Source organism: Hyla sarda, chromosome 12, assembly GCF_029499605.1.
Source record: "Hyla sarda isolate aHylSar1 chromosome 12, aHylSar1.hap1, whole genome shotgun sequence".
Classification (NCBI taxonomy): domain Eukaryota; kingdom Metazoa; phylum Chordata; class Amphibia; order Anura; family Hylidae; genus Hyla; species Hyla sarda.
Window position 1 is genome coordinate 67,726,576 of NC_079200.1, and position 24,742 is coordinate 67,751,317.

The 24,742-nt window shown below is 42.2% G+C and overlaps 1 protein-coding gene across 3 annotated transcripts in view; it reads right to left on the reverse strand.

Moving 5' to 3' along the window:
• Window positions 1–3,408: 3,408 nt before the first annotated feature.
• The window catches only part of KCNK1 (potassium two pore domain channel subfamily K member 1), a 40,176-nt gene continuing 18,842 nt past the window's right edge, over window positions 3,409–24,742 (reverse strand). For all 3 annotated transcript variants that reach the window (XM_056548479.1, XM_056548478.1, XM_056548477.1), the window contains 2 exons: window positions 20,872–21,267; window positions 3,409–4,154 (listed from right to left, as the gene is read on the reverse strand). In XM_056548479.1, coding sequence (XP_056404454.1) covers window positions 3,883–4,154; window positions 20,872–21,267 — 668 coding nt within the window. In that variant the 3' untranslated portion in view covers window positions 3,409–3,882. The remainder of the gene's footprint in view (window positions 4,155–20,871; window positions 21,268–24,742) is intronic.

The following is a 24,742-nucleotide window of genomic DNA, read 5'->3' on the forward strand; positions in this document are numbered from 1 at the left end:
AAACTTTTGTAAAGTCAAATAACCCTGCAACTGCAAATGAAAGATCAGTGTAATTAGTTGTGGATGCAAGTAGTACAATGGGCACTAGAGGGCGATGCACAACTTTATAAGGTGACCTAAACAAAGAGCCAGGGTATAGGAAGTTATATGACATCATGACACTACATAGGGCTTTGTATAAAAGAAGTTATTCAGTCTAAAAAAAAAATGTATCCCCTATCTGCCATCTGCTGGGATCCCCCGTGCTCTCCTGCCCAAGGCCGCGGCTCTCCCCCTGAATGAAGTGTGTTGACCACGGCACAAAGTGGTGACGGCCCCTCCACCTCCATGCATTTCTATGGTAGAGCTGAAGATACACGAACGCTGTATCTCTAGCTCTACCTTAGAAATGCATGGAGGTGGCGGGTCGGTCACCACTTTGTGCTGTGGTCAACACACTTCATTCAGGGGGAGAGCCGCGGCCTTGGAAAGGAGATCACGGGGGTCCCTACGATCTGACACTTATGGACCATGTTGGTCAAACCTGGGCATCTTCTGTATATAATTATAAGTCATACACTCAAGATTTTGTCTGACATAATGATAAATCTGGACCAATGTAATTATACTAATAAAATACGAACAGTTTTACTATTCATGTTATATTTAAAGGGGTACTCCGGTGAAAACCTTTTTTCTTTTAAATCAACTGGTGGCAGAAAGTTAAACATATTTGTAAATTACTTCTATTAAAAAATCTTAATCCTTTCTGTATTTATTAGCTGCTGAATACTGCAGAGGAAATTCTTTTCTTTTTGGAATGCTCTCTGATGACATCACGAGCACAGTTCTCTCTGCTGATGTTATTATATTAATAATAACGCTTTATTTATTGCTGTCCTTAGTGGGATTAGAGATGTCAGCAGAGAGCACTGTGCTCGTGATGTCATCAGTGTTCCAAAAAGAAAGGAATTTCCTCTGTAGCATTCAGCAGCTAATAACTACTGGAAGGATTAAGATTTTTTAATAGAAGTCATTTACAAATATGTTTAACTTTCTGCCACCAGTTGATTTAAAAGAAAAAAGGTTTTCACCGGAGTACCCCTTTTGTAGCACATTGGGTAAACATCCACAGTGCAAAGAGTAAAAGCAAATCTCTATTAGCAATGTATACAAGAGTTGATTGGTAAACTGGAGAGAGATGTAAAGTACAGGGCTCACATGGTCTTTACCCATTACAGAAAGGCACACAAAACTTTATTGCTAACAGATCTGTTCTCCTCAAGTAACACTGGTTATTGTGAACCATGCATCAATAAAACAACTTTCAGAAGGCCTCAGAAGTTGTGTAAAAAGGCTAAAGACATAGGTAGACATCAATCCCCAGTTATAGAAAGTGTTTTTTAAACTCTATAGCAGGCATCCAAGAGCACAATGGGTGATACTGAAAAAGTGACAGCAAAAGACCCACAGAAAACTACAGACTGCAAAACCTCTGTCCATGTGCCCACTAGGCTAAGTTTCCCCACAGGTTTGCTTTTTTGGATACTGCCACTGCAGTTTTTGAGCCAAAGCCGGAAGTGTATTCAAAAGGAATGGGAAATATAAAGGAAGGACTTATACTCTTCTTCCTGCTGGATCCACGTCTGGCTTTGAATCAAAAACTGCAGTGGCAGATTTCCAAAAAATGCTGGAAAATAACCTGTGTAGAAACTTAGCCTTAAAGAAACACTGAACAAGAATGCTGATCATGTGAGGATGACAAACGATGTCACTGCTATTAACACCCCCCCCCCCCCCCCAAAAAAAACCAAAACATATTCTTAACAGAAGATCTTCTCTTCCAGAAGATCTTCTGTCCTGAAGGTGTTTTTATTTTATTTTATTTTTTTGGGTAAACAGAAGATGTTTTTTCAGGGTAAACAAAAGTGGAACTCTGTATCGCAAATGCCCAAAACCTCATCCTATCCGTGAAACACGGGGGGAAGGGGAAGCATGTTTTGGGGCCACTTTGGTGCTTCAGGGCCTGGACAGCTTTGAATTCATTGTCCCCTTAATGATCAAGAGGTGGCTGAAAACATTTTAAGGGTAGCGTCCCACGTAGTGCATTTGCTGCATTTTTGATACTGTGGATGTGTTACTGCCCATCCCTAGAGTGTGCCCCCAGCTTTTTCTCCCCCGCTCGCAGCAGCTACGAGCAGACACAGATGGAGCTGCGAATTACACTTGATGCACAGATCTCCAGACATCGCGGCCACTCCCCCTGCTCCCTGAGCTAAGCCGAGAGCGACTGTGATGTCTGGAGTACACTGCACATGTGCACATGCGACATGCAGCTCATTCTGTGTCTGCTTGTAGATGTGGATTGCTGCTGCCAGCAGGACACGGGTAAAACAGCTAAAGGCACACTCTAGGGACAGGCAGTAGCGCATCCGCAGTGTCAAATACGCAGCGGATGCGCTAAATGTGACCCTACACCTACACTAAAGGAGAATATGAGAAAGGGCATCCATGACCTCAAGATAAAGAGACCATATGTAATGCAACAAGACTATAATCCAAAGTGCACAAGTAAATCCACTAAAAGAATGGATGAGTAGAAGATTTGTGTCTTGGAAAGTCAGAGTCATGACTGTAACCTAAGAAGATATTATGGCCTGACCAGAACAGGGTACTGCACACAAAGCATCCAAAAACATTGATGAACTGAAACAAAATTGCAGGAAGGAATGGTTCAAAATTCCTTGTACGAATCTTATTCACAACTATTTGGTTAAGTTTCAGGTTTGTTTGTTTTTTTGGTGTTTTTGGGAAAACTGCCACTGCAGTTTTTGAGCTAAAGTCAGAAGTGTATTATAAAGGAATGAGAAATATAAAGGAGGGACTTCTACTTCTACTTCCTACTGGATCCACTTCTGACTTTGGCTCAGAAACTGCAGTGGCAGATTTCTAAAAAAAACACCAGGAAAAAACCTTTGTAGAAACCTAGCCTTACAACTAAGGACTCCTATTAAAAGGGGGATATACAGGTTATTACATTCAATGTTTCACTAACTTTTTCTCCCTGAACTGTGGATGTTTACTCAGTGTGCTCAATTATAGACATGAATGGTACAACTGTTTTTGTTTAGTTTAGGTACATCGGGACAGATTTATCAATTTACACAAAACCTACATTAATAGTATCCCTCACTTATAACATTTTAGCATATAATGTTGAATTATTATTGTGGCAAGGACCTTTTTGTATGTTTATATGCAGATTTATCAATCTGTCTGAGCTCAGCTTTCACATCTGACATTGCTCTGGTAAAATAAAAGCTGAGCTGTCATTGGTTGTTATGGGCAATTCAGACAGTTTTTGTCTTAAATGAATATATCGGAGCCATTGTGGAAAGGGAGGGGGGATGGAAGGTGTCAAAGTTTGGCGGGTATCCCAACGAGACATATTTATTAAAGAGCATGAACCAACTTAATACATTTGACCAAAAATCCATCTTGTGTGCCTATAACCACACCAACAGGGAATCTGTCAGTATTGGTAAATTCCTCCCATTGTGGGACTTTGAGAACAACCTGTCCTAAGGATACACTTAGTTTTGCAGCAGTATATAATGATATGAACCAACCAATCTCTGTAAGACAACCCTCTCCCTCCCATCCCTTTGAACGTGACTGAATCTTTCCTTGTAGCTGCATCATCCATGGTCAGATCTCCATTGCTGTGAAGTAGATGTTAGCATCGGTCAGTGTAAGATCCCATAAATATGAATAAACATGACATAGCAGTGTTCTGCAACCAGATAAGGACTTGATGAAGAGACTAATTTGTACAAGAATTGTGCTAATATATTTAAAGTGGAGGTATACAGCTTCATGAAGAGCCCCCCTTCATCCTCCGGTTCACTGTTCATTATTTATGGAGGCGTCACTTGCGTAATTCACCACAGGCTGTAAAGCCACAAATGGTTCGCTCAGTTTTTGTTCCTCCTTTAAGGAGGTGACCTGATCGGAGATGGAGGAGAAGGCCAGCTGGTCGTGCTCCACTATATTCTCCTGATCCTCATCTTTCTTCTTTTTCACATAGAACAGTTTACGGAATATTTTCAACTCCTGAAGTTCACAAAACGTCTCCAGGACGACCAGCATCGCAATGAGACCCAGTAACAAGTAGCCTGCCGGGGGATAAGAAAGGTAAATGAATAGAGAGAAGAATTTATTAAATCAATGAACTTCTTAAAGAGGTACGCCACTGGAATTTTTTTAAATCAGCTGATGACAGAAAGTTAAACAGATTTGTAAATGACTTCTATTAACAAATCTTAATCCTTCCAGTACTTATCATCTGCTGTATGCTCCACAGGAATTTTTTTTTCTTTTTGAATTTCCTTTCTGCCTGACCACAGTGCTCTCTTTTGACACTTTTGTCCATGTAAGGAACTGTCCGGAGCAGGATAAGTTTGCTATGGGGATTTGCTAAAATGGACACAGGTGTCAGCAGAGAGCACTGTGGTCAGACAGAAAGGAAATTCAAAAAGAAAAGAACGTCTTGTCGAGCATACAAAAGCTTATAAGTACTAGAAGGATTAAGATTTTTTAATAGAAGTGATTTACAAATCTGTTTAACTTTCTGGCACCAGTTGATTTAAAAAAAAAATCTTTTCCAGCGAAGTACCAGTTTAAATGGGTTGGTCCTCTAAAAGCATTTAGCGTCTGTACACAGGATAGGTGGTCAATATATGATTACGAGCGTCTGGCGGCCAGGATCTCAATAACATAGGTCCTTAGGTTCCTGCTGTGCATGGAGTGGTAAAGTGGCATGCATGGCCACTGCTCCATTTCCCATCTATTAGAATGACAGGGATAGCCAAGCGAGATCTTCACTAGTCCCATAGCAGTAAATAGAACAATTGTTCTACACACAAGGGGCCCTTGGGGACCTCTGTACTCTTGATCATTGGGGCCCCAACTGCTGGACCTCCAACGATCATATACTAAAAGCCAATTCACTCTATGGAAATTCAGAGAGAAATTTCCTAGTGAATTTCCACAGTGGATCTGTGAGTGCACTAGTATCAGCTCTTATGTTCAGGGTAGCACTGCCAGGAACATAAGCGACATCCCATAAACTATAGTGGAGTCCCAGGCTTTTTAGGGCTTTTCATTCCATCGATTGAGAGAACATGTTCATTCTTTTGACAAAATCCAATTCCGTGTCAGTATTTTCAATCTGGAACTTTCGACATGGGAACAGAGCAGAAGAATACCATTGAAAACAATGGGAGGCTGCTGCAAGCAGATTTTGCATAGAATTTCCTCATGGTAATTCTGTGCAGAAATTTCGTATTGTGAACAGGGCCTTATCACTCCTGCTGTGGATTGATGGCAAATGCTTTCAGTGGGCCAAACCCTTAAATCCTTTAATTAGGCACTGTTAAAATCAAAAACTTTTTATATGTTGTACATCTTGGCAAAACATTAAACTTTCTAATATACTTCATAAAGAATTATCTCCTTTTTATAGAAATCATGGCTTATAAAAAGACCACTAGGGGTCCCCATACCGTCCAGAACATAATCCTGTCCGGCTGCAGCATCATCTTTGTCCCAGCTAAAGCACAGGATGGGACAAAGTCCAGAAAGTGAGAGCGGGACTAGCACTCCTCTGTGCTCACTCCAGTCCTATCAGACCGCACCATGAAAACAGAGAGTAGGCAGTTACAGAGCAGCCTGCATTTATTGGATGAAGAGACACAGCAGTCTGGTTGAGGAGGTAAATATATGGTGAGTGAGGGCAGGCTCAGTGCTTGCCTCGGACACGAGAAGTAGATGTCAGAAATGAGTGAGCAGCAGAACGGAGGGATATGTGAGCCAAATACAGAAGCTAGACAATAAAAAAAAGACATGACAAGCATTTGCATGACCTAGTGCGTAACATTTGGAAGCATTATTTTGTTCTGTGATATGATAGGTACGATTTACAGACTGAAACAATTTTCATTTTTGCATTTTTATTTTCTCTTTTTTGCCTTCTAAGAGCAATCATTTTTATTATGCTATCTACGGATCCATATACGGAGTGCTTGTTTTTTTTTGCAGTACCAATTGTACTGACATCTATCATTTTTCCATAGAATGTACTGCGAGACTGAAAAAAAAATATTTGTGAGGCGAAATTGAAAAAGAAAACATGCAAATTTGGTGGGTTTTGGTTTTACGCCATTCCCCAAGCAGTAAAAAATTACATTATCTGTATCCCTCAAGTGAGTAGGATTAAAATGATAAAACTTTTTTTTATTTTTGTGTTTTCGTTGCTATGTCAGGGCTATCTTTTTGTGCTCTAATCTATAGTTCTTTTTTACACCATTTTTGTGTAGCTCAGATTTTATTATCGCATTTAATGCCTTTTTTTTCTGGGATGTTATAGGACCCAAAATGCAATTTGGACATTTGGTTATTTTTTTCTGTCTTGGGCATTCACCCTGTGCAACAATAACATTATATTATCATATTACATGCGGCAATAGCAAATATGTTTATTTATTTACATTTTTTATTTGAAAAATCAGGAAAGGCAATTAAAAGGAATAAAACAGTTAAAATAGCCAGAAACAGAGATCTCTCTTTGCAGGCTATTAAAGGGGTTCTCCGGTGCTTAAACATCTTATCCCCTATCCAAAGGATAGGGGATAAGATGCCTGATCGCGGGAGTCCCGCAGCTGGGGACGCCCGTGATCATGCACGCGGCACCCCGTTTATAATCAGTCCCCGGAGTGTGTTCGCTCCGGGTCTGATTACGGGCGACTACAGGGCGGGCGGCGTGTGATGTAACGCTCCGCCCCGCAATGCAAGCCTACGGGAGGGGGCGTTATAGGCCAATAAAATGCCATGCGGCAGAATTAAAACAAGTAGAAACTTAGCCTTAAGGGGTTTAGGATAAAGACACAGCCAATTATATTTTAACATTTTTATAAAAATCATAACTCTTTTATATTTTCATCCACAGACCCATATGTGGACTAGTTTTTGCGCAATCAATTGAACTTTGTAATTAAATCACAAATTTTACCAGTAAATATATGGCAAAACAAACAAAACAGCAATCTTACAAATTTGGTAGGGTTTCGTTTTCACTCTGTACACTTTATGGTAAAAATGATGTTTTCTTTATTTTGTGGTTCAATACGATTAACATGATACCCATGGTTACATGTTTTTAATTATTATTATTATTATTGTACTGCTTTTAAAAAAGTAAACTTTTTTTTTTTTTTTTTTTTTTTTACAAAATAACTATATTCAAAGTTGCCCTATTTTGACCACCTATAACTTTCTTATTTTCCTATATACGGGGCTGTATGAGGGATCATTTTTTGTGCTATGATCTGTAGTTTTTATTGGTACTACATTTGCATACATGTGACTTGTCAATTGCTTTTAATTAATAAATTTTATTTTGAATGTTATGTGACAAAAAATCAGCAAATTTGAACTTTTTTTGTTTTTGTATTTTACGTTTACGCCGTATACCGTACGGGATTATTAGCAATTTATTTCGATACCAAATATGTTTATTATTATTATTATTATTTACTCTTTTTTTTAGGCTAAAATGGAAAAAGGGGCAATTTGGATTTTTATTGCGGGAGGAGCTTTTTTTTTTTTTTTGCTTTTTTACGCTATTTTTTTACACAGTTTAAGTCCCATAGGGGACTATTTATAGTAATCATTAGATTGCTCATAGTGTTCAGTGCTATGCATATGCTTATTGGCATCTGAGGGTGTAATGGCGGACATCAGTGCGATCGCTAATGTCCGCCATTACCGATGAATCCCTGGCTGCTGATAGCAGCCGGGACGTGCCGTGCATAAAGCGAGCATAGTTACTGTGCTCGCTTCATGTATAGGACATAAATGTATGCGCTGGTGCGTTAAGTACCAGGACGTATATTTATGTCCTATGTCATTAAGGGGTTAAATGGATCTTCTGTGAGGTTTCTGCTGCAGGTTCAATGGTGCTGGATTTTCTGCAGCAAAAAATCCACAGCAGACTTTATTGACTTCAACCAGGTCTGCTCTGGATTTTCAGCTGCAGAAATTCTGCTGTGAAAAATCTGATGTGAAAAATGCGCTGTGGCTAAATCTGCAGTGGAAAACTTTCAGAAAATCCACCCATGTAAACATACCCTAAATGGGTGAATGAGTGAGCAGGATTCCCTTCCTCCAGGAATCTGTTGTCTCTGCTCATAAAGAGACAGCTGTTTAGTCAGTAAATACAGGACTATCACATGCCAATAGGACTGACAGCAGGTGACTTGGAGTATCAAGGACATGATCGGATGTTACCTTGCAGCACCCTGTTTAAAGAATTCTCTGGTTCGGATTATATGAATTCATCGAAATGAGCAGTGTGTCATGTATCCCTGACTTTTGGTCCTCAGGGACTGATTTGCCATAGCACAAACTTTAAAGGGGTTATCCACCATAAGGTGATTTTAGTACGTACCTGGCAGGCAGTAATGGACATGCTTAGGAAGGATCTGCGGTTGTCTTGGGGCTAAATGGCTATGTTGTGAGATTACCATAACACTGTGGCTAGCTTTTTGTGAACTGGTATTTCCTGTTTGACTTTTCTTTTTTTGACTACAAATCCCATAATTCCATTTTCCTCCCTCCCACACATCAGCCACCCCACCCATTGAAAATAAATGAGCTGCATCCATCAAAAGACCTGTGGTTTTCAATCAGGGTGCCTACAGCTGTTGCATTAGTTGCAGATTGATCCCTCCACCCATTGAAGCAGACAGGTTCACTGTCATCAGCTGACTAGTGAGTCAGGTCTTGGCCGCACTGCAAGCTGGGAAAAATCTGAGATAACAGTCATTTTGTATGCTGTTAAAAATAAATATTGGGGTGAAAATCACATAAGAATTGTGAGAAAACAGTCACACACAGGTACAGACACTATATTATGAACTACACAAACTTTACAGCCCCTGTAGCATAGTCAAATAAAAACAAATTCTGGAATACCCCTTGTGCTATACTTAACTTTATTTATACTACAGTATACTTGATCAACCATTATAAAGGAGATTGTATGAAAGAAAAAATGAATTAATACTAGTGCTAGGTTACTATGTCCTTATTCCTTCACTGCAGCCAGTCCAAAGAGTGGAACCCTTGTAAATTGGAAAAGCAAACACAGATATACTAAAGACAGCGTGAAGTGGTCTGGGTAGTTTGTACTCCTAAGACTATGCCTACGTATAAAATATGTTGTTTATCATGAGCTGTCAGGAAGGGAGACAGAGTACGCTCCAATAAAATGAGTGTGCATGCATCATACTTGTTTAAAAAACACTTCTAACTATATGAAACCAGATGTTATTAAATAGTCAAAAACAGCACAATGGCAATAAGAAGTTGTTATACAGTTTACAATTGCCAATATCTATCTTCTATATCTTAATTCTTTTGTACTACAAGAAGCAGTACCAATATAAAAGGTGCTTACTTAGTACCTATGGTACTATTTCATTACTATGTGCATCAATATATTTATCAAATCTGCACAAGTAAACCCATGACGGAAAGGAGGTCTGTGCCGCCTATATAAAGGGATTATTATTATCACATCTTTTTCCCATGTAACATCAACAGATGAGTTATATTATTTGTACCTGCTGTTGTCTTAAAGTACTCAATAATCCACAGAATAAGATAGGTCAGTTAGTCAGTGTCTTAAAGGGGTACTTAAGTTTGGAAAACATTTTTTTAAATCAACTGGTGCCAGAATGTTAAACATTTGTAAATCACTTCTATTAAAAAAATCTTAATCCTTCCAGTACTTTTTAGGGGCTGTATACTAAAGAGAAATCCAAAAAAGAAATGCATTTCCTCTGATGTCATGACCGCAGTGCTCTCTGCTGACCTCTGCTGTCCATTTTAGGAACTGTCCAGAGCAGCATATGTTTGCTATGGGGATTTTCTCCTGCTCTGGACAGTTCCTAAAATGGACAGCAGAGGTCAGCAGAGAGCACTGTGGTCATTTCCATGGGAGTACCCCTTTCAATCAGGAGAAGACCCTGGCCTGTGGAATCTCAACTAAATGAAAAAAGATGATGCTGCGCTCCAGTTAAGCTAAGTTTCTACTTGTTTTTTTGTCCTGCGTTTTTGGTTTGAAAAAACCGCAAGAAAAAACGCCTGAAATAACACCAATGCAATTTCCGGAGTCTGGTGTTTTTTTCTGGCGTTTTTTTTCATTTGTGTGGACATTGCATTTTTGGCACCTTTGGCGTTTTTTTTTTTTTTTGGGTACCAAAAAAAAAAAGGATTCAGTAGTGATGGAAAAAAATGTTATAAAAATAAAAAATTTTATAACTAAATTTTAATAAATTTTTTAATAAAGTGTGTGTGTGTTTCACTTTTTTTTCTCTACTTTTTAAAAAAATTTTTTTAGGTAATACTACTACTCCCAGCATGGAACAGACTGTTCCATGATGGGAGTAGTAGTACATGTACTAATAGATATATCGCCCCGGGTGTTAGCCTGACACCCGATGCGATTGTCCATAATATAGCAGAGATGTGGAGCGGCTCTATACAGCGCTTGGATCTCTGCTCTGTACTCTGGCCAGTGACGTAAACAGAACATCACTCATTCATATTTTCCGCCCAGAGTGGGGATTGGCCGGATGGTTGCAGCCAATCACGGCTCAGAGGGAAATATGAATGAGTGATGTTCTATTCATATCACTGGCCGGAGTACAGAGCAGAGATGCGAGCGCTGTACAGAGCCGCTCCGCATCTCTGCTATAGACAGGACGATCACAGTGGGTGTCAGGAGTGATACCCGCTGTGATCTTTCCTTAACTGCAAGTACTACTACTCCCAACATGAAGCACACTCTGCTCTATGATGGGAGCTGTAGTACCTGCATTAATTTATTATTTATTTTATTTTATTTATTTATATAGCGCCTACAGATTCCGCAGAGCTTACAATTATGGGGTACAAACAAAGACAAGTATCAGACATAAAATTACACAATAACTATTCAAACAAGAGATGTGGGGATATATTGAGGATATGTTGAGGCCAATTAGAGAATGTTATAGGCCTGTCTGAAGAGATGTGTTTTTAGGCCACGTTTGAAACTATGGATGTTGTTGAGTCTGAGGGATTGAGGGATAGCATTCCAGAGAACCGGTGCAGCACAAGTGAAGTCTTGGAGACGGGAGTGAGAAGTTCGGATTATAGAATATGTTAGTGTGAGATCATTAGCAGATCGGAGAGAACGTGCAGGATGGTAGAAAGAGATGAGAGAGGAGATGTAGGGAGGTGCAGCATTGTGGAGAGCTTTGTGTGTGAGACTGAGGATTTTGTACTGTATTCTGGACTGAATTCGTAACCAGTGTAGTGACTGGCACAGGGAGGAGGCGTCGGTGTAGCGGCTGGAGAGGAAGATGAGTCTGGCTGCGGCATTAAGGATGGACTGGAGAGAGTTTGGAGAAAGGAAGGCCTATTAGTAAAGAGTTACAGTAGTCGAGGCGGGAGTGAATCAAAGCAATAATGAGAGTTTTAGCAGTTTCAATAGTGAGAAACAGGCGAATTCTTGAAATGTTTTTGAGATGCAGGTGACAAGAACGTGAAAGAGACTGAATATGGGGAGTGAAAGACAGATCAGAGTCAAGTATAACTCCAGGACAGCTAGCCTGCTGCCCGGGAGTTATGTTAGTACCACATACCGAGATGGAAATGTCAGGGTTAGGTACAGTATCAGTTGATGGAGAAAAGACAAGAAGTTCTGTTTTAGAAAGATTTAGTTTCAGATATAAAGAGGACATGATCTCTGAGACGGCAGAGAGACAATCACTGGTATTCTGTAGGAGTGCAGGGGTGATGTTGGAGGAAGAGGTATAGAGTTGGGTGTCATCAGCATAGAGGTGGTACTGGAAACCAAATCTACTGATTGTTTTTCCAATGGGGGATGTGTAGAGTGAAAAGAGTAGAGGACCCAGGACCGATCCCTGGGGAACCCCGACAGTAAGGGGAAGAGGAGAAGAAGTAGAGCCAGAAGACGAGATGCTAAAGGAGCGGCCAGAGAGATAGGAGGAAAACCAGGTGAGAGCAGAGTCCTTGAGACCGATGGAGCGGAGACTACTGAGGAGGAGTTGGTGATCCACAGTGTCAAAAGCCGCAGACAGGTCCAAGAGAATCAGTAAAGAGAAATTGCCATTTGATTTGGCTGTCAGAAGATCGTTAGTGACTTTGGTTAGGGCCGTTTCTGTGGAGTGAAGGGAGCGGAAACCAGACTGTAAGGGGTCAAGGAGAGAGTTCTCGGAGAGATAGCGGATAAGACGGGAGTAGACCAAGCGTTTCAGGAGTTTGGAGATAAATGGGAGATTTGAGACGGGTCGATAGTTGGCTGCATAGGACGGGTCCAGAGATGGGTTTTTCAATAGTGGGGTTATGATAGAGTGTTTGAAGGAGGAGGGAAAGAGCCCAGAAGAGAGGGAGAGGTTAAAGATTTTAGTTAGGTGACAGCTGATAGCAGGAGAGAGAGACTGGATGAGGTGTGAAGGCATGGGGTCACTAGAGCAGGTAGTGGGGCGAGCGGAGGAGAGGAGCCTGGAAACCTCATCCTCCGTTACAGGCATTAATAGACAGATCGCAGCGAGTGTAACATCTGACACCTGTTGCAATCTATCTATTGATGCAGGTGCTACAGTTCCCAGCATGAAGCAGAGTGTGCTCCATGTTGGGAGTAGTAGTACCTGCAGTTAAGGAAAAATCACAGCAGATGTCACTCCTGACACCCGCTGTGATCCTCCCGCTCTTCTATGGTCCCCTGCACTGACGTATATATACACATATTCATATTTCCCACAGAGAGCTGTGATTGGCTGGAACCATCTGGCCAATCACAGCTCTCTGCAGGAAATATGAATAGGTGTATTTATACGGCAGTGCAGGGGACCCTAGAAGAGCGGCTGGCCGCATCTAAACATTATACAGGAGGATCGCAACTGGCGATCTTTCAATTAGTACAGGTACTACTACTCCCATCATGAAACAGTGTGTTCCATGCTGGGAGTAGTAGTACTACCTAAAAAAAATTAAAAAATAAAGAAAAAAAAATAGAAAAACACACACACACACGCTACATTTTTATTATTGACGGCTACATTTTTAGGTCCCTGCCCGCACACATAAATTGATCACTGTTTAAAATTTTCTAAACATTTTGTAATAAAAAAGATACATTTCGTTAAATAGAATTTTTTCCATCACTACTGTATCTTTTATTTAATTTTTTTAACGGTACCCTACGAAATTTTATTAAAAAAGGTATCTCCATCTGCTCTGCCTCATCGTACCCTAGACACTGCATTTCCATTCTCTATGACTTATTGCTCTCCCCCAGTTCTCTCTCCCTCCCGGCTTATTGCCGTGCCTGGGAAACTGAGTTGGGTAAGACGTTCTCCTCTGAGGAATGGTCCAGGTGTTTCTTTCTGACTCATAAGGCAGTGATTGCCACCAAAGCCCAAGAAACCTGTTTCAAAGTTTTATCTCGTTGGTACCGTGTCCTGGCGATGCTTCATCTCTGGTACCCTTCAGTTCCTGAGGTGTGTTGGAGATGTGGAAATGCAGTGGGTACAGTGACGCATATCTGGTGGGATTGTGCTGCGCTGGCCCCCTTCTGGAATGCGGTTCTTCAAGTCATTTCTGAAGTGACGAGCGTCTTTATCCCTCGTACCCCAGAAGCTGTCCTGCTGTTTATGTTCCCGATGGTGCAGTCGAGCTACAAGCAGTCCCTAGCCCGACACCTTCTACAGGCAGCCAAAACGGTTATTCCTCGGAAGTGGAAGTCGCCGGATCCCCCACCATTGACGAATGGTTTGCGGAGGTCGCTCAAACCCGGCGTATGGAAGAGTTGCTCACTACCCTCCCATCTGACGCTGCCCGTGTGGAAGCCGTATGGCTTCCTTGGTCATTATTCTGCTTCTCTGACAGGTATAGGACCCTAAGATAGAGAGATACGGAAGCCCTCTGATACTTAGGTGACTAGCCACGCGCGTCTGGTCAGTTCTCACCTCCCCCCTGATTGTTGTCTTGCCTCTCTCTTGCTTTTTTTTTTGGTTACCCTTTTTTTTTGTGTAGTCCTACCTATTGTGTTGTCTCTTGTGACTTTTTTCTGCTCTAAGTGGCGTGATCTGGCTTCTACCCCTTCCTTCTGGCTTGCTCCTCTCTACAGCTTTGCCCATAACTATAGGTGCCCTCAGGTACCTGGTTCATTTTGCCTTGCTATTCCTCTCCTTGATCCAGCTGCGTTCCTCATTTCTATGTGTAATATGCACTATGCGCTTGTTGCGCTGCCTCATTATGATAACCCAGTTGTTATGCTGATTGCCCCTTTAGGTCTCCACTGGCCTTTGGACCCCTTGTTGTATTCCTCTGTTAATTTTGCATTGCTTTTGTGTACTGTTCATGCAACGTTTTCAATAAAACTTTTTTTTTTTTATTGGAAAAAAAAAAAAAAGGTATCTCCATCACTTTTCTGGATCGTTAAAGTCCAAATGAGAATAAAAAATGCCTGAAAAAAACGCCAAAGTTAAAACCCACATGGCGTTTTTCTTGGCGTTTTTTTTACTCCCATAGACTTCTATGGGAGAAAAACACCACGATTTAAGTGGAAAAAACGCCAGTAGCTCAACATGCTTTGATTTTGCTAAACCGCCAAGGAGCTGAAAAACGCCAAAAAAGAGTGAAAAAACACCAAAAGGATTTAGAAAAAAAAGGCAAGTGGAAAAAGAATTTTGAGATTTCTCATTGATTTACAGCTAACATCTGGCCGCAGCGTTTTTTGGCCGAAAAAACGCCATGTGGCAGAATTGGTGTTTTTCTTTGCATTTTTCCCCCCCCCCAAAAAAACAAGTAGAAACTTAGCCTTAGTGATGTCATAACATGTTTCGGAAACTATGGTGTCCTTCGTCAGGGTGACTATCTGAAAGGTCTACAGAGGGACAGGGCTCCTTTTTGTGTACTAGTTTTGAAGGTCTTTGTTACTATTATTGCTCACAATAATGTTTTATAGGTGAAATTATTAAAAACACATTTCATCTAACTTTTTACAGGAATCATCCAAAATGTGAACAGCCGCCCTGACACATCGCCCTGTGTAAATGGCTAATGTGTGGTTGACAATTATAAAATTAGAGGGCCGAACAAATCATTCAGCAATGGTTCCTGTGCCCCGGCCTGCGAGTGATTAAAAGCACAGATCTTGTTAAAAGGTGCTCATTATTGTTCAGCTGTCCACCAATGTAAAAGTGCCTTTACCAATGATTGTCACCACAGGTCCCAGTGATCTTGGTCTGGGATATTTCCTCTAGTCAAACATTTAGGCCATGTTTGTACATGCTGGTGAATGCATGTGTGGTGTCCCGGTACAGGACATGTCCTGTCCCTTTTGTCTGGAGTACCCTCAGCCAGAGTCCCTCCATGCTAGTGGGCTCTCCTGGAGGGCTAACCCCTAGCCGCCTCTCAATATGTCAATATGTTGAAATGCAATGTATAGATTTATATATTTAATTCAGATAGGATACCTCTGTATAGGACCTTAGAGGTCACGTGCCTTTAATTTATGTTATGCTATGGTTCAAGGACCTTTGGGTCATGTGATATACCCAGAGGTCAGGACTGACAGGTTCTGCTGACCAATGAGCTTTGTCCCTCCCCCTTAGTATATAAGGGGCTGCTGCCACTTAATTCGCTCTCTTCTCTTCCTGCTGGACTATCAGAGAAAGCACAACTCATATCTCATCATCAATTCAAGCTAGGCCTGAAGCCTTATCTTCCGCAGCCACTAAACGTGAGTCATCCAGCTCAAAACTACTAAAATCCAGTGTGACTACTGCAACTCAATCATCATAAAACCAGTAGCAAAGTGGCTAGCAAACCAAAGCTCATTGTATCTCAGAAGTCCCAGCAAACCTATGAGGAACCTGAACTACGGTCCTCTATACTGTTATCTGCAGTTGCATAAAATATGCAGTAAAGTTTATTCCGGTTTCATCAAATATCTGCTGTGGACATTCAATTATTTCTCCCTACCGTTTCTGGGACGGTTGACGGTAGGACCATTTATCTAAGGAAACCGCATCCTGGCATCACAACCGTTAAGGGTTAAATACAAACATACCCTACACTATTACCTGCACCACCTAGACACCACACAGGTATTTAAAGCCACATTCCCCTGTATACACCAATGGCCAGGCAAGGTTGCTTATATTGGCAGCAGCATCGTGTGGCCATTGGAGAACACAAGGGTGCATAGTTTCAGACATATGCATTTGCATGTGGTAACTTGGCCTCACTCTGCATAAATGTAAAGGTTTAGATTAATAGGGCTTTGTTCACATGGCAGATTTTTATGTCTGAACATCCCGCTGACAGCAGGCACTGTCACAACATACAGGTGCTAGGACCGCATGGAAATGCTCCATCTCCATAGACAGCTATACATTTCCGAGTGGATTCTGCAGAAAGAGTTGACATGTCAATTCCTTCTGCGAAGGCCGGAATAGAACATTACAGACAGATCTGGGAAAGGTAAAGGCCTGGACACAGACATGGCAAATTAAGTTTAATATGGATAAAATGTAAGGTTATGCATCTGGGTCGTAAAAACAACATGTATAATTATGTGCTAAATAATAAAATATTAGGTAAAACTGCTACCAAAAAGGACTTGGGGATGTTGGTGGACAGTAAACTCTACTTTAGTGATCTGTGCCAGCCAGCTTCGGCCAAGGCTAACAAAGTCATTGGAAGAGATGCATAGAGGCTCGTGACAAGGACATATAGTTTTGTATAAATCATAAGTCAGACTGCACATGGAGTATTGTGTCCAATTTTGGGCACCTGTAAATAAGGACATGCCTGAACTGGAGAAGGGCGACAAAGATAATGGTATGGAAGGATTACAGGACCAAGATTGGTTATCAAGCTCGGGGTAAGTTAGTTTAGAGAAAAGATGTCTTAAATGGGTTATCCAGGAAAAAACTTTTTTTTATATATCAACTGGCTCCAGAAAGTTAAACAGATTTGTAAATTACTTCTATTAAAAAATCTTAATCCTTTCAGTACTTATGAGCTTCTGAAGTTAAGGTTTTTCTTTTCTGTCTAAGTGCTCTCTGATGACACGTGTCTCGGGAACCGCCCAGTTTAGAAGCAAATCCCCATAGCAAACCTCTTCTAAACTGGGCGGTTTCCGAGACACGTGTCATCAGAGAGCACTTAGACAGAAAAGAACAACCTTAACTTCAGAAGCTCATAAGTACTGAAAGGATTAAGATTTTTTAATAGAAGTAATTTACAAATCTGTTTAACTTTCTGGAGCCAGTTGATATATAAAAAAAGTTTTTTCCTGGATAACCGCTTTAAAGGCGATCTGATCACAATATACAAATATATGAATGGACAGTACAGAGATCTTTCTAGTGATCTTTTCGTTCCTAGGCCGGTAACCATTATAAGGGGACATCTTCTACGTCTAGAGGAAAGAAAGTTTCACCATCTTCACCGATGGGGGGGAGGGGATTCTTTCCTGTAAGAGCAGTGAAATTATGGAACTCTCTGCCACATGATGTTGTAATGTCTGACTCAATTAATAAATTCAAGAGGGGGTCTAGATGTTTTTTCAGGAAATATATAATATTACAGGTTTTGGATACAAGTTTTATGTGGATAGAATGTTGATCCATGGATTTATTCTGGAGTCAAGATGGAATTTTTCCTCTGTCATGGGGCAATTGGCATCAGCCTCATGGGGGGAGGTTGCCTTCCTCTGGATCAACACAGTAGGGTTTAAGGTGCAACATGATGGACTATTGTTTTCTTTTTTTTCAACCTTACAAACTCAGTAACTAAAAGTTACTTATCGAATTTCCCGTTTCGATCTTCCCAGGTTTAATCTGATGTAATGACTGCTTTTGATCCTGTAGTCAATAATTTGTCTCTGTCTATGTCTCACCTCCATGTCTTATTCTGCTTGAGATGGCTGTGTCATATAGACCTGGGTATATTTCTTATACATTAACTCTGTCCTCTCTTTGTCAAGTGAATTTTTCAAATACATTTTGATGTAAATGTAAAGGAATTGTCCTCTTTGGGTTAGACCTTTAAAGTGTACCTGTCATTTGCAAAAATGTTTTATATAATGTAGAAAATAACATTATATGTATATTTGTAATATACACTATTGTCTGTGTGTCTCTGTAAAGAGACCAAATACAGGAAGTGTAGGCGGGCTAGCAGGGCTCTGTGCAGTGAGGACAAGCAGGGCTCTGTACACTGAGGACAAGCAGGGCTCTGTACACTGAGGAAAAGCAGGGCTCTGTGCAGTGAGAACAAGCAGGGCTCTGTACACTGAGGACAAGCAGGGCTCTGTGCAGTGAGGACAAGCAGGGCTCTGCAGTGAGGACAAGCAGGGCTCTGCAGTGAGGACAAGCAGGGCTCTGTGCAGTGAGGACAAGCAGGGCTCTGTACACTGAGGACAAGCAGGGCTCTGTACACTGAGGACAAGCAGGGCTCTGTGCAGTGAGAACAAGCAGGGTTCTGTACACTGAGGACAAGCAGGGCTCTGTGCAGTGAGGACAAGCAGGGCTCTGTACACTGAGTACAAGCAGGGCTCTGTGCATTGAGGACAAGCAGGGCTCTGTGCAGTGAGGACAAGCAGGGCTCTGTGCAGTGAGGACAAGCAGGGCTCTGTGCAGTGAGGACAAGCAGGGCTCTGTGCAGTGAGGCTCTATGACATGCCCCCAACTCACACAGCAGGATGATTGACAATCATTGACCAGGAGCCTGCACAGAGTCCTGCAAGTCCTGTCCCCACTTCCATTTGGACTCCTCAGGCATTAGATGCAGAGACAAAAAATTTCACCCAGAAAAATACACATTTTGTAACCAATGTATATTACAAATATACGAAACTATGGTTTTATCTATATTATATTAAAAGCTGTTCCTCTACCCTTCTCCATGCCAAGCAGCAATCATCAACAGCCAATATTCAAAGATCATGGCTCCCAAGCTGCAAAGTCTATGCTGTGCTACCTACCGAATATAACAGTCTATTATCAGTGTCTTGGTAGCAGACTATTTTGGGACTTGTAGTTTCAGAGTAGCTGGAAAGCAATATCAGGCCTAAACATTAGTATTTGCTGAGCGCCAGCAGAGTTTGTGACTCTTTCCTGGCAGTTCCAGCATATTCCAACCTTAAGTGGCAGTTTTGATTTTCGTTTAAGTGTTTGAGAAATAGTAAACAATAGATCGGTCTGATGATAAAACACTTTACAGGACAGGTTTTCTCCGGAGAGACAGGTTAGGCTAGGTTTACATACAATGGTTGCCCCCTCCCTTTAGGCTTACAGGATCCCCATGAAAAGAAAAAGCTGCACAGGACCAAACAGCTGGTTTAGTGACACAAGACACAAAAAGAATAACAATACCAGCCAACTGCTGCAAAGACACATAATAGAAAAAAGATGCACTATACCAACAAGATGCTGTAAAGACACTAGATAGAAAATAGGTGCACAATACCAATAGGCTTCAGTAAAGGCAAAGGACAGATAAAAACTGGACAATTATAATAGGCTATGGTAAAGACACTGCATCGAAAAAGGCTGCACAATACCAATAGGCTGCTGTAAAGATGCAGAATAATGAAAAACTGCATAATACAAAGGCTTACTCACATCTATACCACAGCAGTATGTTAGGATATACCGTATTTTTCGTCCTATAGGACGCATCGGCATATAAGACGCACCCAATTTAGAGGTGCAAAATCTAAAAAAATAAAGATTTTGAACCCAATAGTGGTCATCAACCTGCGGACCTCCAGATGTTGCAAAACTACAACTCCCAGCATGCCCGGACAGCCGTTGGCTGTCCGGGCATGCTGGGAGTTGTAGTTTTGCAACATCTGGAGGTCCGCAGATTGAAGACCACTGCATAGGAGGTAATACTCACGTGTCCCCGCCGCTCCGGACCCGTCACCGCTGCCCTGGATGTCGCTCCATCGCTGTCGCCGTGTCCCCGTCGCTCCGGAACGTCTCTGCTGATGGCCAGGTATCCACGTTCTCCGTCGCCGCCATCACGTCGTTACGCACGCCGACGCACGTACGCGACGACGTGATGACAAGGAAGGAGACCGCCGGCCATACAGGGGATCCCTGAACGGAGAAGACACCGAGGAGACAGGTAAGGTCCCTCCCGGTGTCCTGTAAGCACTAACCCGGCTATTCAGTCGGGCTGTTCGGGACCGCCGCGGTGAAATCGTGGCGGTCCCGAACAGCCCGACTGAACAGCCGGGTTAGTGTCACTTTCCCTTCAGATGCGGCGGTCAGCTTTGATCGCCGGGTCTGAAGGGTTAATACAGGGCATCACAGCGATCGGTGATGTCCTGTATTAGCCGCTGGTCCCGGCCGTTAATGGCCGCAGGGACCGCTGCGATAGGGGTGTATTCGCCGTATAAGACGCACCCACTTTTCCCCCCCCAGTTTTGGGGAAGAAAAAGTGCGTCTTATACGGCGAAAAATACGGTACCTAAATGTATGTTATGCTATACCCATCGACTTCCATTTTGCCAACGTAGTCAAAAGTAATTTTGTCCCCTGAATAATTGTCTACAGTTTTTTGTGGTATAGAAAAGTTCAGCACATACTACTTTTCTGCACCACCAAAATATCTTATAAGAATGTATATGTTTTTATTTTCCCAATATAAGTATATTATTGGGGTGATATAGGTCTACATGAATATATGTATAAAACATATATAATTTTTTCTGGTTTTACAGCTTTTCAGGCTACTTACATGTGATTCCAAATTTATAGAGCTGGCGAAATTTCTGGTTGTATCCTTCCCCCGGTACATAATCCCCCAATCCGATGGTACTTAAAGAAATGAAACAAAAATAAAAGGATTCCAGGAAATTCCAGTCTTCCTCCAATATGGAAAAGACAGCAGCCGGAATGAAGAAAAAGCAGCCAACGGTGATGAACCCCAAAACCAGTGAGTGGACGATGGCCACAATGTGTTTAGGGAAACCCCAGTGGAGGTGAATATAGAGGACAGGCCTCCGGGTGATATGGTTAATGATCCGTTGGACCAGTGCTGTAAACAGGAGTAGGGTGAAGGGGATGCCGATGACAGAATACAGAATGCAGAACGTCTTCCCTCCATCCGACAACGGAACTGTGTGACCGTAACCTGGAAAAAAAGAGGAGGATGTATCAATACATAAATAGTATGGGAAATAAATAAATAAAAGCAATACCATGGGGTTTCTCAAGTATGTCAGAAATAGGTGTGGTCTAACATTAATGTGGGTGGGGCATAATTTGGAAATCGGTGTGGCTTATTTACCTCAATATCAGAGACAGTGTGCTGCTAAGCTGATGTACCAAAGCCCATCATATGTCATACCTGCTAATCCATTGTATTTACAGTAAGTCTATCAGGCGTTACTTGAAACATTATGGTCATTTTTACACACTTCCGATATGTTAAAAGTTTAGATTGCAGTCCTGAGACCCGCTGCCATCGTGAGTTGTAGCCATGTAGTCTATAGAGCGCATGAGTCTAATCAGACAGCCGGCCGGGGAGCAAAGCGCTATAAGTCACAATCACAGTGGGTCTCAAGACTAAGACCTGGTGCGATCTTAAAGGGGTTATCCACCATAAAGTGATTTTTGTACAAACCTGGCAGACAGTAATGGACATACTTAGGAAGGATCTGCGCTTGTCTTTGCGCTAAATGGCTATGTTGTGAGATTACCATAATACTGTGGCTAGCTTTTTGTAAACTGGTATTTCCTGTTTGACTTTTCTTTTTTTTTTTTTTTTATCCCACAATTCCATTTTCCTCCCTCCCACACATCAGCCACCCCACCCATTGAAACATAACTGAGCTGTATCCATTCAAAAGACCTGTGGTTTTCAATCAGGGTGCCTACAGCTGTTGCATTAGTTGCAGATTGATCTCTCTCCCACCAAGCGATCGCTCCACCCATTGAAGCAGACAGGCTCCCTGTCATCAGCTGACCAGTAAGGTCAGGTCTCAGCCGCATTGCAACCTGGGAAAAATTTGAGACAACCTTCATTTTGTATGCTGTTAAAAATAAATATTGGGGTGAAAATCACAGAAGAATTGTGAGAAAACCATCACACACAGGTACAGACACTATATTATGAACTACACTAACTTTACAGCCCCTGTAGCATAGTCAAATAAAAAAAAAAATCCTGGAATACCCCTTAAAATTTTCACACGTCTGGACAACATATCAAGAGTTTGTTAAAATGATGCTTAATGCTTTAAATTGGTATTCCCATGTCAGACATTTATGGCATATCCACATGACTGTTAGATACGGGACAATCTTATCTCTAGAACCTTAGCCCACCTGACCCCATCCGGCCTGATTGCAAAAGCTGTAGATGTCAATGATTCTGAACACTGTTTCACATGGTTTATGTAACTCCAATAGCTGTTGATGGAAGTTGCGTAAACAACAGAGCACTACAAGCTTCTTTCACCAGAAGGAATTCCTGTGGAACCTTTGATGATGTAATTGTCTATATTCAGACAGTTATCATATATAAACAGTTACATTATCAGAGATTCCCAGGAAAAAGTCCTCTAATTCTCCTGAGATGCCTCCAGAATGGTGAAATGTGTGTTGGGGGGATGTCAGCAGGCCAGGGAAGGGGTAGGCTGGGTAGACAGCCGCAGTGGTGGTGGTTGCAAGTTTAATGGAAAATAGAGAGGAAAAAAAACAGACATGGTCGCATATCCACAACATGTACAGTGATCGAAGACTTCTCAGCAAAATGTGTTAAACTAACAGGTCACTAGTGTAGTCAATGATCATGAAGTGCAAGCCTGCTAGCCACGTCACAGCCACCTGTAAGTAGCGGGTCCCTAACATCCCTAGCATAAAATGGCACCGAACTGAGCGGCAACCACCACTGCCGTAACACCAGTGCCCACAGGGGGAACAACCTACTTGCAGAGCAGCCAAACCAGACCCTAGGGCCGTGCTACCCCACAGACACGGTACTGCGGCAGCAATGGACGCCGCACAGCTCAGCACCATTTTATGCTAGGGATGTCAGGGACCCGCTATTTACAGCTGGCCGTGACGTGGCTAGTGGGCTTGCACTTCATGATCATTAAAGGGGTTATCCAGCATAAGGTGATTTTTGCACGTACCTGGCAGACAGTAATGGACATGCTTAGGAAGGATCTGCGCTTGTCTTGGGCTAAATGGCTATGCTGTGAGATTACCAGAAAACTGTGGCTAGCTTTCTCTGAACTTGTATTTCCTGTTTTCAGTTTTCTTCTTTGCCAACAAATCCCATGATACCATTTTCCTCCCTGCCACCCATCAGCTACCCCACCCATTGAAACGTAAATGAGCTGCAGACCTGTGGTTTTCAATCAGAGTGCCTCCAGCTGTTGCATTACTTGCAGATTGCTCTCTCTACCCATTGAAGCAGACAGGCTCCCTGTCATCAGCTGACTAGTGAGTCAGGTTTCGACCGCATTGCAAGCTGGGAAAATTCCGAGACAGCAGTCATTTTGTATGCTGTTAAAAATAAATATTGGGATGAAAATCACATAAGAATTGTGTGAAAACATCACACACAGGTAAAGACACTATATTATGAACTACACTAACTTTACAGCCCCTGTAGCATAGTCAAATAAAAAAAATTCCCGGAATACCCCTTTAAGTACACTAACCACCTGTTAGTTTAATACATTTTGTTGAGAAGCATTAGAGTTGAGTGCATGTTGTAGATTGTCCACCATGTCTGTTTTTTCTCTTTTTGAATTCACATTAATCAGTGGCACTGCACCACTGATTCCAGCCCTTGGCACCTCTTATTATGACCAGTCACCGCTTACCGACACCACCACTTTAAAGGGGTTCTCCAGTGCTTACACATCTTATCCCCTATCAAAAGGATAGGGGATAAGATGCCTGATCGCGGGAGTCCCGCAGCTGGGGACGCCCGCGATCATGCACGCGGCACTCCATTTGTGCCTCCTCCCCCGTGTGACGTCACGCTCCTCCCCTCAATGCAAGCTGACGGGAGGGGGCGTGATAGCTATCACGCCCCCTCCCGTCAGCTTGCATTGAGGGGCAGAGCGTGACATCACACGGGGGTGGAGGCGTGACGTCACACGCTGCCGGCCCTGTAGTCGCCCGTAATCGGACTGATTACAAACGGGGTGCCGCGTGCATGATCGCGGGCGTCCCCAGCTGCGGGACTCCCGCGATCAGGCATCCTATCCCCTATCCTTTGGATAGGGGATAAGATGTGTAAGCACTGGAGAACCCCTTTAAACATGATCAAAACAATCAGTTTCCGGAGCCAGTGCTGCTAGAACTATCCTGCCCCAGAACGTTCTTGACAGCTGCTGCAGACTATTATTTAAAGGCAAATTATCATACACAGAGCATTGTCAGAACACAGCCATGTTGCCTTGTGAAAAAAATAAAAATAAATTATATGTGTACATATAAAATATGTATGCATGTATCTGCCCAGGACACCAAAATACTTTGTCCCGGCCCTGAGAAGAAGGAGACCCCTTGATGCATGCTCCAGTGACAGGGTCCATAAATAGATGCGTTGTCGTTGGTCATCCATAGGCCAGTGTGGTATCTGGTTG